Genomic DNA, 14,903 nt, shown 5'->3' with positions numbered 1-14,903 from the left:
AAAATTCAAATGTGGACGTAAAGGAGTAATAGTATTAAACTCACATTTGCCAAAGCTAATAACCAGCTCTGGGGTGAAGCGCATACAGCGGTTTAATCCCCGCTTATGGGATATAAATGGATTCCTCTCCGTCAATGTTGTCCAATTCTCGGATAAAAAGAGACAACCAATAGTGCTCACTGTATGGTAATATTAATACAAGAATAACAGAATGTACTTACAAGACAAGAGCAGACCAACTGCTCTGTGATGACAGCGTGGGCGGATTTATCCCCACCTAAGGATTTCTTTTAGTACAGGAAACTTCCAGAGAAGTGGGGTATCAACGTGGAGTGCAGTTTCCCACGATTGCAATTATCGCTGTTAGCTGCCTGGATATTGCGAGTAATAGGGGTTTTTGCCCCAAAATCTGCTGCCAGTCGTGGGAGTTCCAGCCAGGCACCGCTCCGAGCTTTCCCTTTTTTAAATACCCGCTTAGGTCTCAAAATAGGTTTTGCTCACTTGTGCCATTACAGAGTCACCTTTACCATTTATATATCAGACTGATCACTGCATTAAAGGCAGTCCAAATCCAAAATGCCAGCGAGCTCCCTTCAGATGAGAGATGCAGCAAACCCATATGGTGGTTTTTGCCTTCTTTGGGCCTCATCAGTAAGATGTGGCGGATTTCCCTCTAGGCACAGTGAAAATGATGTCCATGTGAATTACCATTTTAACTTAGTGAGATCCTAAGCAAATGCACTAAAGCAAAAACAAAAAAAATCAAACAGACAAAAACTTTAAGAAACTCAATAGCTAGCCCTACAGTAAATTCTCTCTCAAGTCTCAAAATAGCTTTTGCTCACTTGTGCCATCACAGAGAGAGCGCCTATACACAAGGTGAGCTTAAGCCAGCTTGAGAACTAAGTAGGAACCCATCGAAGGGCAAGCTATTCTCTGTTCTCAATATTCCTTTGCATTTTAATGTTTTTGCTCTCTACCAAAAGGGTAATCCAGGCATGAACCCCTTGCTCACTGTACAATAATCATCTGGGGTTGCTGTAGTTCTCATGCAGATAGAGACGACCTGCATTTTGAAGTTGCACTGCTCTTTTGGTATCAGTCTGATTTGCAAATGTCTTAGGGTCGCTCTGCAATGGCATAAAATTTGAGCTTTTGCTATTCTCAGTATTTTCTTGCACCATACTCATTTTTTCCTTTAGCATTAGAAAATGTTCAATATGGCAGTTTCTCAATGCCAGCCGACACGCATTTTAAATCCACAATAAATGAATATGATTGCCAATCAAAACCTTGGACTTCCGGATTAAGATTTTACACACAATACAACAGAGCACCGTTCATATTAGCAGCTCGTTTTTGCCAGGGAAGCCAACAAACATGTCACACCCACGTAATCTTAAACACATCAAGTCAACTCACAAGCTTTGTTTACGAACAGATTCATTGAAATGATTATCCAAGCCTTATTTTTAAGCAGCCGCCCAGTTGTAAGGGTGCAGATTATAAAGGCTATAAAACATCCATTAGGAACTTGAATACAGCAGAAATGTAATAACCAAGAAACCTAACACCCTTCAAATGTTATGTATTTAAAAAAAATAAAAAATACTAAATATTCTGAGCGCTGCAGTGTCCCATTGTAATAAGTAATTACTGAATGCTCAGTTCCCGTGAATTGTGAAAATATATAAGTAGTTATTTACATACCTAAAGGCTATCTTCAAAACCACAGGTTACCAGTAATAATTTCTTCAATCCAGGTGCTGCTGGCCTCTATAAACCTTCAAATTCAGACTATTTTATAGGCACACCAGTATAAACCTAATAATCAGCTATTAAACTAGAGGAATTTCCTGTTTTGCTGAATGCCTGCTTTTGTTTCGGATAGTGATCCAACATTGTATTTTGGGGACGTTTCAGACTGTCTACTGATTCCAAATTGTCCTGTAGGTTTTGGCTTGTATTGATTTAGATTTTATTCTTTTTTTTCAGCTTACTTCTTAGTACTCTGTGATATTCATGAAATATAGTAATAAGAAATACAAATAATAATATTGTTTAAAAAAAAAGTCTTGTATGCAATAGATTTAGAATGATAACATAATGTTTATAGACTGTATTCTATAAAATAGAATATACATCTTTATTGAAACTATATACTGTATATATATATATCATTTCAAAAGTATAATTGTATAACATATATTTGTACTTTTATCGGTAGATTATAACAGATGAAATAGTCATTGTGAAAAAAAATACAAGAAGAGTTGACATCCAAATGAATAAGATAACTGTCAGCACTCCCCTTAGCATTCTCTCACATTACCCCTCAGCATTCCCCTTATCATTCTCTCACATTACCCCTCAGCACTCCCCTTAGCATTCTCTCACATTACCCCTCAGCACTCCCCTTAGCATTCTCTCACATTACACCTCAGCACTCCCCTTAGCATTCTCTCACATTACCCCTCAGCACTCCCCTTAGCATTCTCTCACATTATACCTCAGCACTCCCCTTAGCATTCTCTCACATTACACCTCAATACTACCCTTAGCATTCTCTCACATTACCCCTCAGCACTACCCTTAGCATTCTCTCACATTACCCCTCAGCACTACCCTTAGCATTCTCTCACATTACACCTCAATACTACCCTTAGCATTCTCTCACATTACCCCTAAGCACTCCCCTTAGCATTCTCTCACATTACCCCTCAGCACTACCCTTAGCATTCTCTCACATTACACCTCAGCACTCCCCTTAGCATTCTCTCACATTACACCTCAATACTACCCTTAGCATTCTCTCACATTACCTCTCAGTACAACCCTTAGCATTCTCTCATATTGCTCCTCAGTACTACCCTTAGCATTATCTCACGTTACCCCTCAGTACTACCATTAGCATTCTCTCACATTACCCCTCCGTACCACCCTTAGCATTCTGTCATAATACTCCAGTACTGCCCTTAGCATTCTCTCACATTACCCCTCAGTACTACCCTTAGCATTCTCTCACATTACCCCTCTGTACTACCCTTAGCATTCTCTCCCATTACCCCTCAGCACTACCCTTAGCATTCTCACACATTACCCCTCAGCACTACCCTTAGCATTCTCTCACATTACCCCTCAGCACTACCCTTAGCATTCTCTCACATTACCCCTTAGCACTACCCTTAGCATTCTCTGACATTACACCTCAGCACTCCCCTTAGCATTCTCTCACATTACCCCTCAGCACTACCCTTAGCATTCTCTCATATTGCTCCTCAGTACTACCCTTAGCATTCTCTCACGTTACCCCTCAGTACTACCCTTAGCATTCTCTCACATTACACCTCAGTACTACCCTTAGCATTCTCTCACATTACCCCTCTGTACTACCCTTAGCATTCTCTCACATTACCCCTCAGCACTACCCTTAGCATTCTCTCACATTACCCCTCAGTACTACCCTTAGCATTCTCTCACATTACCCCTCAGTACTACCTTTAGCATTCTCTCACATTACCCCTCAGTACTACCCTTAGGATTCTCTCACATTACACCTCCGTACCACCCTTAGCATTCTCTCACATTACCCCTCAGTACTACCCTTAGCATTCTCTCACATTACCCCTCAGTACTACCCTTAGCATTCTCTCACATTACCCCTCAGTACTACCCTTAGCATTCTCTCATATTGCTCCTCAGTACTACCCTTAGCATTCTCTCACGTTACCCCTCAGTACTACCCTTAGCATTCTCTCACATTACCCCTCCGTACTACCCTTAGCATTCTCTCATAATGCTCCTCAGTACTACCCTTAGCATTCTCTCACATTACCCCTCAGTACTACCCTTAGCATTCTCTCATATTGCTCCTCAGTACTACCCTTAGCATTCTCTCACGTTACCCCTCAGTACTACCCTTAGCATTCTCTCACATTACACCTCAGTACTACCCTTAGCATTCTCTCACATTACCCCTCTGTACTACCCTTAGCATTCTCTCACATTACCCCTCAGCACTACCCTTAGCATTCTCTCACATTACCCCTCAGTACTACCCTTAGCATTCTCTCACATTACCCCTCAGTACTACCTTTAGCATTCTCTCACATTACCCCTCAGTACTACCCTTAGGATTCTCTCACATTACACCTCCGTACCACCCTTAGCATTCTCTCACATTACCCCTCAGTACTACCCTTAGCATTCTCTCACATTACCCCTCAGTACTACCCTTAGCATTCTCTCACATTACCCCTCAGTACTACCCTTAGCATTCTCTCATATTGCTCCTCAGTACTACCCTTAGCATTCTCTCACGTTACCCCTCAGTACTACCCTTAGCATTCTCTCACATTACCCCTCCGTACTACCCTTAGCATTCTCTCATAATGCTCCTCAGTACTACCCTTAGCATTCTCTCACATTACCCCTCAGTACTACCCTTAGCATTCTCTCATATTGCTCCTCAGTACTACCCTTAGCATTCTCTCACGTTACCCCTCAGTACTACCCTTAGCATTCTCTCACATTACCCCTCTGTACTACCCTTAGCATTCTCTCATAATGCTCCTCAGTACTACCCTTAGCATTCTCTCACATTACCCCTCAGTACTACCCTTAGCATTCTCTCACATTACCCCTCAGTACAACCCTTAGCATTCTCTCATATTGCTCCTCAGTACTACCCTTAGCATTATCTCACGTTACCCCTCAGTACTACCCTTAGCATTCTCTCACATTACCCCTCCGTACAACCCTTAGCATTCTCTCATATTGCTCCTCAGTACTACCCTTAGCATTATCTCACGTTACCCCTCAGTACTACCCTTAGCATTCTCTCACATTACCCCTCCGTACCACCCTTAGCATTCTGTCATAATACTCCAGTACTGCCCTTAGCATTCTCTCACATTACCCCTCAGTACTACCCTTAGCATTCTCTCACATTACCCCTCTGTACTACCCTTAGCATTCTCTCACATTACCCCTCAGCACTACCCTTAGCATTCTCTCACATTACCCCTCAGCACTACCCTTAGCATTCTCACACATTACCCCTCAGCACTACCCTTAGCATTCTCTCACATTACCCCTCAGCACTACCCTTAGCATTCTCTCACATTACCCCTCAGCACTACCCTTAGCATTCTCTCACATTACACCTCAGCACTCCCCTTAGCATTCTCTCACATTACCCCTCAGCACTACCCTTAGCATTCTCTCATATTGCTCCTCAGTACTACCCTTAGCATTCTCTCACGTTACCCCTCAGTACTACCCTTAGCATTCTCTCACATTACACCTCAGTACTACCCTTAGCATTCTCTCACATTACCCCTCTGTACTACCCTTAGCATTCTCTCACATTACCCCTCAGCACTACCCTTAGCATTCTCTCACATTACCCCTCAGTACTACCCTTAGCATTCTCTCACATTACCCCTCAGTACTACCTTTAGCATTCTCTCACATTACCCCTCATTACTACCCTTAGGATTCTCTCACATTACACCTCCGTACCACCCTTAGCATTCTCTCACATTACCCCTCAGTACTACCCTTAGCATTCTCTCACATTACCCCTCAGTACTACCCTTAGCATTCTCTCACATTACCCCTCAGTACTACCCTTAGCATTCTCTCATATTGCTCCTCAGTACTACCCTTAGCATTCTCTCACGTTACCCCTCAGTACTACCCTTAGCATTCTCTCACATTACCCCTCCGTACTACCCTTAGCATTCTCTCATAATGCTCCTCAGTACTACCCTTAGCATTCTCTCACATTACCCCTCAGTACTACCCTTAGCATTCTCTCATATTGCTACTCAGTACTACCCTTAGCATTCTCTCACGTTACCCCTCAGTACTACCCTTAGCATTCTCTCACATTACACCTCAGTACTACCCTTAGCATTCTCTCACATTACCCCTCTGTACTACCCTTAGCATTCTCTCACATTACCCCTCAGCACTACCCTTAGCATTCTCTCACATTACCCCTCAGTACTACCCTTAGCATTCTCTCACATTACCCCTCAGTACTACCTTTAGCATTCTCTCACATTACCCCTCAGTACTACCCTTAGGATTCTCTCACATTACACCTCCGTACCACCCTTAGCATTCTCTCACATTACCCCTCAGTACTACCCTTAGCATTCTCTCACATTACCCCTCAGTACTACCCTTAGCATTCTCTCACATTACCCCTCAGTACTACCCTTAGCATTCTCTCATATTGCTCCTCAGTACTACCCTTAGCATTCTCTCACGTTACCCCTCAGTACTACCCTTAGCATTCTCTCACATTACCCCTCCGTACTACCCTTAGCATTCTCTCATAATGCTCCTCAGTACTACCCTTAGCATTCTCTCACATTACCCCTCAGTACTACCCTTAGCATTCTCTCATATTGCTCCTCAGTACTACCCTTAGCATTCTCTCACGTTACCCCTCAGTACTACCCTTAGCATTCTCTCACATTACCCCTCTGTACTACCCTTAGCATTCTCTCATAATGCTCCTCAGTACTACCCTTAGCATTCTCTCACATTACCCCTCAGTACTACCCTTAGCATTCTCTCACATTACCCCTCAGTACTACCCTTAGCATTCTCCCATAATGCCCCTCAGTACTACTCCGCATTCTTTTGTCATGCCTCTCAGTATTATCTTTAGTGTATTCTTACACTACTCCTTGGTATTACTTAGCATTCACTCAAATTACTCCTTACTACTGCATTTAGTATTATCTCACATTACCCCCAGTGCTACAAATCAAGGGATGTTTATGTGATGCCAAGATAAAAAAAATATCAAGAAAAATGTAATTGCTACTCAAAATCAAAACTGAAAAACAAGAGAAGTGTACCAGAAAGTGTCTGGGATAAATAGGATACTAGAAGTAGATACCAGATACCCGCACGGTACTGCCAGACTATAAACTAAGTTAGTAAAAAAAATACTTTATTGGTACTAAAATACAAAAATGTGTGCTCGTGTACAAAAAGGTGAACTAAGTGATATGTAAAAACCAGTCACACTAACTAAAAATATACCAAAAACACTAGGAGTTCTAAGAATATATAACAGATCAAAGTAGCTCTGATAGGCTGGCTCAAATGGTATATATAGAGAAGGAGCAGTATTGATGGACTGGTATAAATATAGCTATATAGCAGGGTTTAGCTGTAAAGCAAGCTAGGCATTAGACTAGGGACATGAGAATAGATGTCACCATAGATACCAAAATTGAGTCTAATATAAGTAACTCAGAGCAACTGTCTCAAATAGTATATAGAGCAGCAATAAGTAGTTACTAAGTATTGGAACGGAAATAGTTCTAACGAATAATGAAATAGTAGAATACTGTGAAGCTGTGCTGTTCTACTTGGAGTTACCCCGGCTCCTTAGTGTACCTAGAATAGGCTCTATTCCAGTTCTTTCTTGTTTTCTCTACTCAAAATCAATCGTCGTAAAAAACTGAACTTTTTTCATTCTTTTTAAACAGTGATTATTGGATATTATGGAAAGTTTTCTATAAATGTTTGAATTTTCTTTCTAAACCCTTTGTAAACCCTACGAGGATTATTAAATTCCAATAATAGATCATTGCTAATTTTAGCATTTCCAATCTTTGGGGATGTTTGTGTTTGTTCCACTATCTTTCTAAGATGATTACACATAGGAAAAGTGAAAAATCTTTAAACCAATGGAATAAAAATACAGTTATTGAAATGTGCTAAAATAAATCACGTAAAACCTTATTATAAAGATAGCACATAAAGTAAAATATGTACATTTATTTAAAAACTGGACTAATTTAAGAAGAAAATCAACTGACTGAAAACTGAAATAGTTTTAATTACTTAGCATCAAGAGTAAAATGTTATTATACTTATTTTTATCAGGAAAAAAAAACATGTTTATTTGTCTCCAAACTCTCCAATTTCTTTCATATTTCTCTCTCCATGGTGTCCCCAGAATTCATTAAACCCCAATTGAGAGCAGCACAAAACATTATCAAACTTTACAATTTTTGCACAACGATCTTTAATGACAATTCTGTAAATGCAAGAATATTCAACTTGGGAAACCCTGTTTGTCACCCACAGAGCCACCAGTCAAGGAATTTAGCATTATTGGAGATTGTTAACCCTGCTCATCAACAGCATTATCTAGAATTTTTTAAAGAAAATATTGCAGATTACAATATATACAAAAAATTAAATATAAGGCTAGATACAAAAAATAACCTTTAATTGAACAATTTGATTTCATTTTTCACAGTGTATAACATTTCAGATTGTATTTAACACATTTGCTGCCCCAGAATAACTTGCTAATTTTTTTCATATGACAGTCATCTCACCCAAAACACTTAAATGAAGTAACACAAAAACAACAGATAACTGAGTAAAAAAACACGCACGCCTCATCAAGCCAAACATTGTGGTATAAGTCAACTTAAAATAACTTGAAAGTCCCAGATCCTTGTTTTTACAGGGAGGTGTTAGTACCTCTGTATCCTGCAGTATCCAAAATGAATGCAGTAATGACCCAATGTAGGCTTTTCAGGCCAAAATATATATATAATGCTCTCCCTAATTGGAGTCTAGACTTCAAGGCATAAAGCCAGCTAAGATGTATAACATACTTGTGTTCACAGGCTTCACAAAATGCTCTAATTCATTAAAATAGTCATCCAAAATATAAAAATATAAAGCCACAGATATTCATACGCAAAATTGTCCACGTTTTTTACTAAACCCACAAACACTATTCCACAAACAGCAAGGTGCATGATTTGATGAATAGGTCAAGTTCAAGAACTCCTTTCATCTTTGTAAAAAATATCTTGTTTATTATAAACAAATATTCTTACATTTATTGTTCATACACTTTTTGTTTTCATACAATTTTTTTATTTCAAAGACGTATTTTGAGAAGAAGTAATCCACCTGGTCTTGAGAATTGGTATATGACTAATATTACATGACACTATAATACTAAACCAACTAGTTTGGCCATTTTTTTTATTTTAAGAATTCCATCTAATGCTTGTTCAGTTAATATTTACATATGTTTGCTTGGTTGTGTGGCTGTGACGGTATCTGAGATCACTATTACCAAAGAGAGATCAGCATACAACCCCTGATTCCTACTAGACTTGACCAGGAAAGGTAAGAGGAGAGGTTCACAATGTAAGAGATGGGTAGAAATACAATAGATATCGGCATGTAAGATATATTCAGAGACATAAACAAGCACAGAATTCTATATGTGAGGGAAAAAGAGAGGAAGGGATGTGTAAGAGAGGACCAAAAGTTTAGGCGTTGACCTCTCTTCATGCAAGGGAGAAACATAAAGGGCAGGAGACGACATCTGTATATAATAGAAAGGCAGAGAATCCAGGAACATCAGTCTGCAAAGCGCAGGAGAAGACCTACATGAATAATGGCAGCTCCTAAATATTATGAATGAGAATGCAAGGGAGCTAGGAAAGCAGTTTTGCAATATGCATGGACATCGTTCATAATTCATCCGAGCAGGAAAGAAATCGTAGAAATATATGGTTAGAATTGAGTGAATGGGAGAGTGAAGTATATCGGAGTCTGGAAAAAGAGCAATACTTAAAAATAGTTGTTTAAAGAAAGGGTAAGATTATATATAAGTAACTAAAAAGTGAAAAAAGAAGCCAGTGGATTATTGTAAAATGGAATTGTAAAAAAAAACAAGAATGCAGAATAGGAAAATAAAAGGTGGTGGCTAGGCTGCATAAACAAAATGATTTGACTTCTAAATGGCAGAAAATTGAGCAGTTAAACTGCGGGGACGTGATACATACGCCAAAACCGCTCAATTAAACTACGGTTGTTCGGTACCTAGGGTGTCCCTTTAAATAAATCCAATACAAAATATGGGAAGTGAATTAAATTAATACCCATGTGCATGTCCGTCCATCCAATTTCCTGAATAAGCTGATATTAAATCACTTTAAAGGACAATAGGGACAATGAGCAGCTAGTTACTGTTTAATATAAATAAAACTAAATGCTTCACGTGTTTGTTTTTTAATTACATTTTTATTTTCATATGTTGCACTTGTGTTTATTAGGTTAAGAACAGAGATATCAGTTTGGACATTACACCCTGGTACCTCCTTGTGCCCATCACTGCCCCTTATGTCACTTGTGTTGAAAAGCCTGGACAAGCAGAATTTGACCTTTCTATTTCAGAATGTCAGTCAGCACTTGTCAGCTACAAAATATGGGTGCCACTAAAACACTACCATATTGTCAGCACATATTTAAAATAAGGATATGCTAAAGAAGAACAAATAATATAATACATAAAAAAACAGCTAAGGCATTTAAATATTTGTTACCTTTTATTCTAAACTCCTGATGCTGGGTTAGAGCACTGAAGAAACATGGTCAGGAGAGAAAACATTACTACCATAAAGCAGTCAACAAATTCTAAAAAACAATTATAATGGGGTGACCATAAAAATATTATAGGTTTTATAAACTAGTTCTCTATATATATATTATATTATATTATATATATACTATTATATTATATATATACTATTATATATATATATATATATATATATATATATAAAATTAGAAATAACCAGCGCTATGTTTATCATTCATTATATTCTGAAACTCCACAAAGAAAAACAAAATTCTTCAATACAGAATATCAAAGTTCATAAAAAAAATTATATATATATGAAAGAATCATTTTTCTAGACAATTATTTGATTTTCAGTAATTCAAAGTTGTATACATTTTAGCTATGGACCTAGTGAGACTTTGAGATTTATATGTAATGTTTTTAGTTTTTTTAAATAAAAAAATGGTCATCTTGGGAGACATCAATGGTTTGATTATGCTAAACAACTAGATAATTAGCAGGATCTGTGTAAACCACTTAAATGTGAATCTAACTAAGCATTCCAAACACCATAACCACTACAGTTTATCATGGATATGTTCCAAATGATCTGTATCTTCAGTCTTGTCTTAGAAATCCTCTGAAATATCTTTTTTTTTTTTTACTATTAAACATGGCACTTCCCACTTACCCTTGACTTCATTTGGGGAATCTTGTCTATAGGAGTGCAAAATGTGTATTCTCACTGTACATTTATCCTACATGTAAAAGACAATTTTTATAGGATAACTACAGTTGTTTTGCTCTTTTGTGTTTTTTTTTCAATCTTTATTACTTATTTTTATGCCAACAATGTAAATGTTTATCCTGTTCTAACAAAGTACTATAATTTCCACTAGTATGAAGAGGGGAAAAAAAGAAGAAAACCAAACTACAGTAGTGTTGACTTATCAGAAGTTGAATGGGAAGATCGTGATGATGTGGTAAGTTATTTTTGGTTCTAGAATTTTATTTAATTTTATTACCTTCCTGAAATAAACACATATGAAGACTATATTTCATAACATTTGTAACTTTTTAAAAAAAAAATTATTTGACCTTGTTACATTCGCACTAATTTGTTTTGATAATGTATTCTTTATGATCGGAGCTTAAATTTAATTTGGAGGCTGAAATAAAACTCAATGTTACCCAACAGGAAATTAGACAAGAAGTACAAATTCAACAATGAAAAAAAAATGTGAATTGGTATAATTGGAGGGAGATTATGGTATTAGAGACATGGTGATTGGCAATCCACAGCCCTAGCATATTGTGAATTAGGTAACTTGAAAAAACGTGGTCCTTTTGTATATAAGCTAGTGACTTTGGAACTCCTTAACTCACCATATAGATACAACAGTTATCCCCACTACACATAGTAGTAGTAGGGAATTAGGGATGTCTGTCTGAAAAAGATGGGCTACTCACTGGGATGCCCTGTTAGTCATTGATCCTAGGGTATAGTTCTTTGTTTTTGAGGGTAGGTCATCTCTAATGGACCCAACATGCACATATTAACTCCTTCTTTATGAACAAGGTGTTTGGCCAATGATAGTTCAAACTGTTGTAGACCAATAATTATTTTATAAGTTTTTATTTGATATTGACTTGCCACTTGCTATTTGACAGGAGGTAGAACCATCACCTGCAGATCCTTTAAAGAGGAGCAGGTTTTACTGTGCATGTGTGATCCCACTAGCTGCAAATCATCCAGAAAATAGAAACATAAATATTAATTATCGGAACAGAAAAAAGAAAACATTTTACTGCTACACATTATATCACTCATCTTTACATATTTCTCTATGTATATTTATCTTGGCTTTCCCTCAAGAGATATGGCTTTATTCTGATGACATTTTATATGCATAATTCATAAATTAATATCAACAACATGGTTAACACTAAATGAAAAGTATGACCAGAATTTTCCCCTTTGATATATTGTACACAACTTATGAATCAAAATAAACCCTCCAAAATATATATTCATTTGTTTCCTCATTTTAAAAAATATCTAATTGATTAATATGTATAAACCTTTTTTTGAAAATTACATGACATGTAGGCCACATGCATAGGCTTGGCATTTACAGGTCAATCTATCCATGTTTGCTTTGCTGGGGTTCTTAAATTAGAACTGAACTAATTAAAAATTCCTTCCACAAAAATTATTTTAGTTTATTATGATAACATCCTATCTGCATTGTGCAAAGGCATATGCAGAGTATTTAATGCAAAGTAACTTACAAAGCCCATAATTATAATTTTGGGGGAAAAAAACAAAAAAACTTTCCTGAATCCTGGAATTAATCTCAGTTAAATTTAATGTTCTAATGATTTTTTCTGAGGATTTGATGAGTCATTAAATCAAGAAGATTTGCAAAGAAAATGTTAAAATTTAAATTCAAGATAGCATCACCTACTACCTAGTTTATTTGGCAGATTATGGTGGGTTTCATACTCATTGAAATTTATCAGTAATGTTTACATGGATGCATTCTCCGATATACTCTACGTACTAAAACGTTAAAAAAGGAAACATGACCGTTCTCATTTCATTAAGGTCTCAGTCTTGCTATTCACTTGAGATTCTCAACTATGGCTTGCTGACCATAATCTTCTCTTAAAATGGAGAATAAACTGTTTCAAGGATCTGTTAATTGCGTTTCCACATTTGTGGAACAGTTCCTTTAGGAATATTTACCACTGACAGGCCTATGAAATTATATTAAAAAGATTTTATTGGGTGAAAACGTTCAAGGAAAATTACAGTTGGAGGCATCTGGAGCTGGCATGGATTCCAAGACTGTGTGTGTCCAACTACTATAACTGAATTTAATGTCCTCATTCCTTGGCTGAAAAACTACAGACCGAGAATGACAAACTCTCTAAAAAAGATGTTGATTATCATGAGAAACTGACACAGGTAACATCAATTTTACTTGTCATAATGCCACAAAACTGACATCACTTCCACGGCTCTATATTAAAAATGGGTGTAAACATGACTTGTCTGCATAATAGGACCCATTCGTCCACCTTAATTAATATACTTTCATGGGAATTTTTCACACTGCAACCAAAACATTTGCCCAGTTATTAGTGTCCCCAGCAAACCTAATCTATCATTGCTGTCAGGGTTTTATGAGCCCCTTCCTCCTTAGCAGATAGACATAATATTAAAAAGTATGTGCCATAACCCTGGGAGAGTAGAACCTATAGACTATTTGCCCCATAACCACTATGATAAGCTGCAAAGACTATGGTGTTAAGAATGCCTTTTCGAGGTGTGTTGGCTCCCACCATTCATAGGGAACCAGTCATAAAGTGCACTATAAGTTCTCTAAAAGAAAATGTAAGTGGCTTGTAGAGCATTCTTCAGACCCCCAACTGCCTTATATGTGCCCCCAACTGCCATTATATGTACCTTGCATTTTGTCCTGGACCTAAAATGAAAAAAGTACTTAATCATCAGTTTTATTTTTCATACCCTTCAAGTGATATATTTAAAGGGACACTATAGTCACCTGAACAACTTTAGCTTAATGAAGCAGTTTTGGTGTATAGAACATGCCCCTGCAGCCTCACTGCTCAATCCTCTGCCATTTAGGAGTTAAATCCCTTTGTTTATGAACCCTAGTCACACCTCCCTGCATGTGACTTGCACAGCCTTCCATAAACACTTCCTGTAAAGAGAGCCCTAATTAGGCTTTATTTATTGCAAGTTCTGTTTAATTAAGATTTTCTTATCCCCTGCTATGTTAATCACTTGCTAGACCCTCCTGTATGTAATTAAAGTTCAATTTAGAGATTGAGATACAATTATTTAAGATAAATTACATCTGTTTGAAAGTGAAACCAGTTTTTTTTTCATGCAGGCTCTGTCAATCATAGCCAGGGGAGGTGTGGCTAGGGCTGCATAAACAGAAACAAAGTGATTTAACTCCTAAATGACAGTGAATGGAGCAGTGAAATTGCAGGGGAATGATCTATACACTAAAACTGCTTTATTTAGCTAAAGTAATTTAGGTGACTATAGTGTTCCTTTAAACAACCACATTGGAACATCTCTTAAAAATCCAAATGGACTCAAGCAGCTGCTAGAATTCTTTAAGTTTTTCTTTTCATGTAACATGTTTTGGAGCAATCAGCCTTTCCAGACTTTCCAAGCACCTCCAGCAATTGTTAAGAGACTCCAAGACCCCAGGGCTTCCAAATTTATTGGCCAGATGTGCATTATATACAACCATGTTAGGCTTTCTAGTTTGATTTAAATTGTCTTTGGTCAAGCACGGCATTGTTCACAGCGGAAAACTTCAATAAAGATTTTCCTACCAAATTTCACCAGTTGGTGCCACAGCATTTTCAATCTTAGATGGAGTTTACAGCAATGGATAGTTACAAAGATCAGGGGTTGCTTTTACTGTCACACATGTGGAAGTACTGC

At 37.5% G+C, this 14,903-nt stretch overlaps 1 protein-coding gene across 1 annotated transcript in view; it reads left to right on the top strand.

The window, feature by feature from the left end:
- CACNA2D3 (calcium voltage-gated channel auxiliary subunit alpha2delta 3) overlaps window positions 1-14,903 on the top strand; it is an 868,261-nt gene that overhangs the window by 585,233 nt on the left and 268,125 nt on the right. The window contains exon 18 of the mRNA XM_063428162.1: window positions 11,311-11,394. Within this exon, the coding sequence (XP_063284232.1) occupies window positions 11,311-11,394 (84 nt within the window). The remainder of the gene's footprint in view (window positions 1-11,310; window positions 11,395-14,903) is intronic.

Source organism: Pelobates fuscus, chromosome 7 (assembly GCF_036172605.1).
Source record: "Pelobates fuscus isolate aPelFus1 chromosome 7, aPelFus1.pri, whole genome shotgun sequence".
Lineage (NCBI taxonomy): Eukaryota > Metazoa > Chordata > Amphibia > Anura > Pelobatidae > Pelobates > Pelobates fuscus.
Note: the sequence above shows the minus strand (reverse complement) of the source record. Positions and strands in the feature narration are given on the sequence as shown.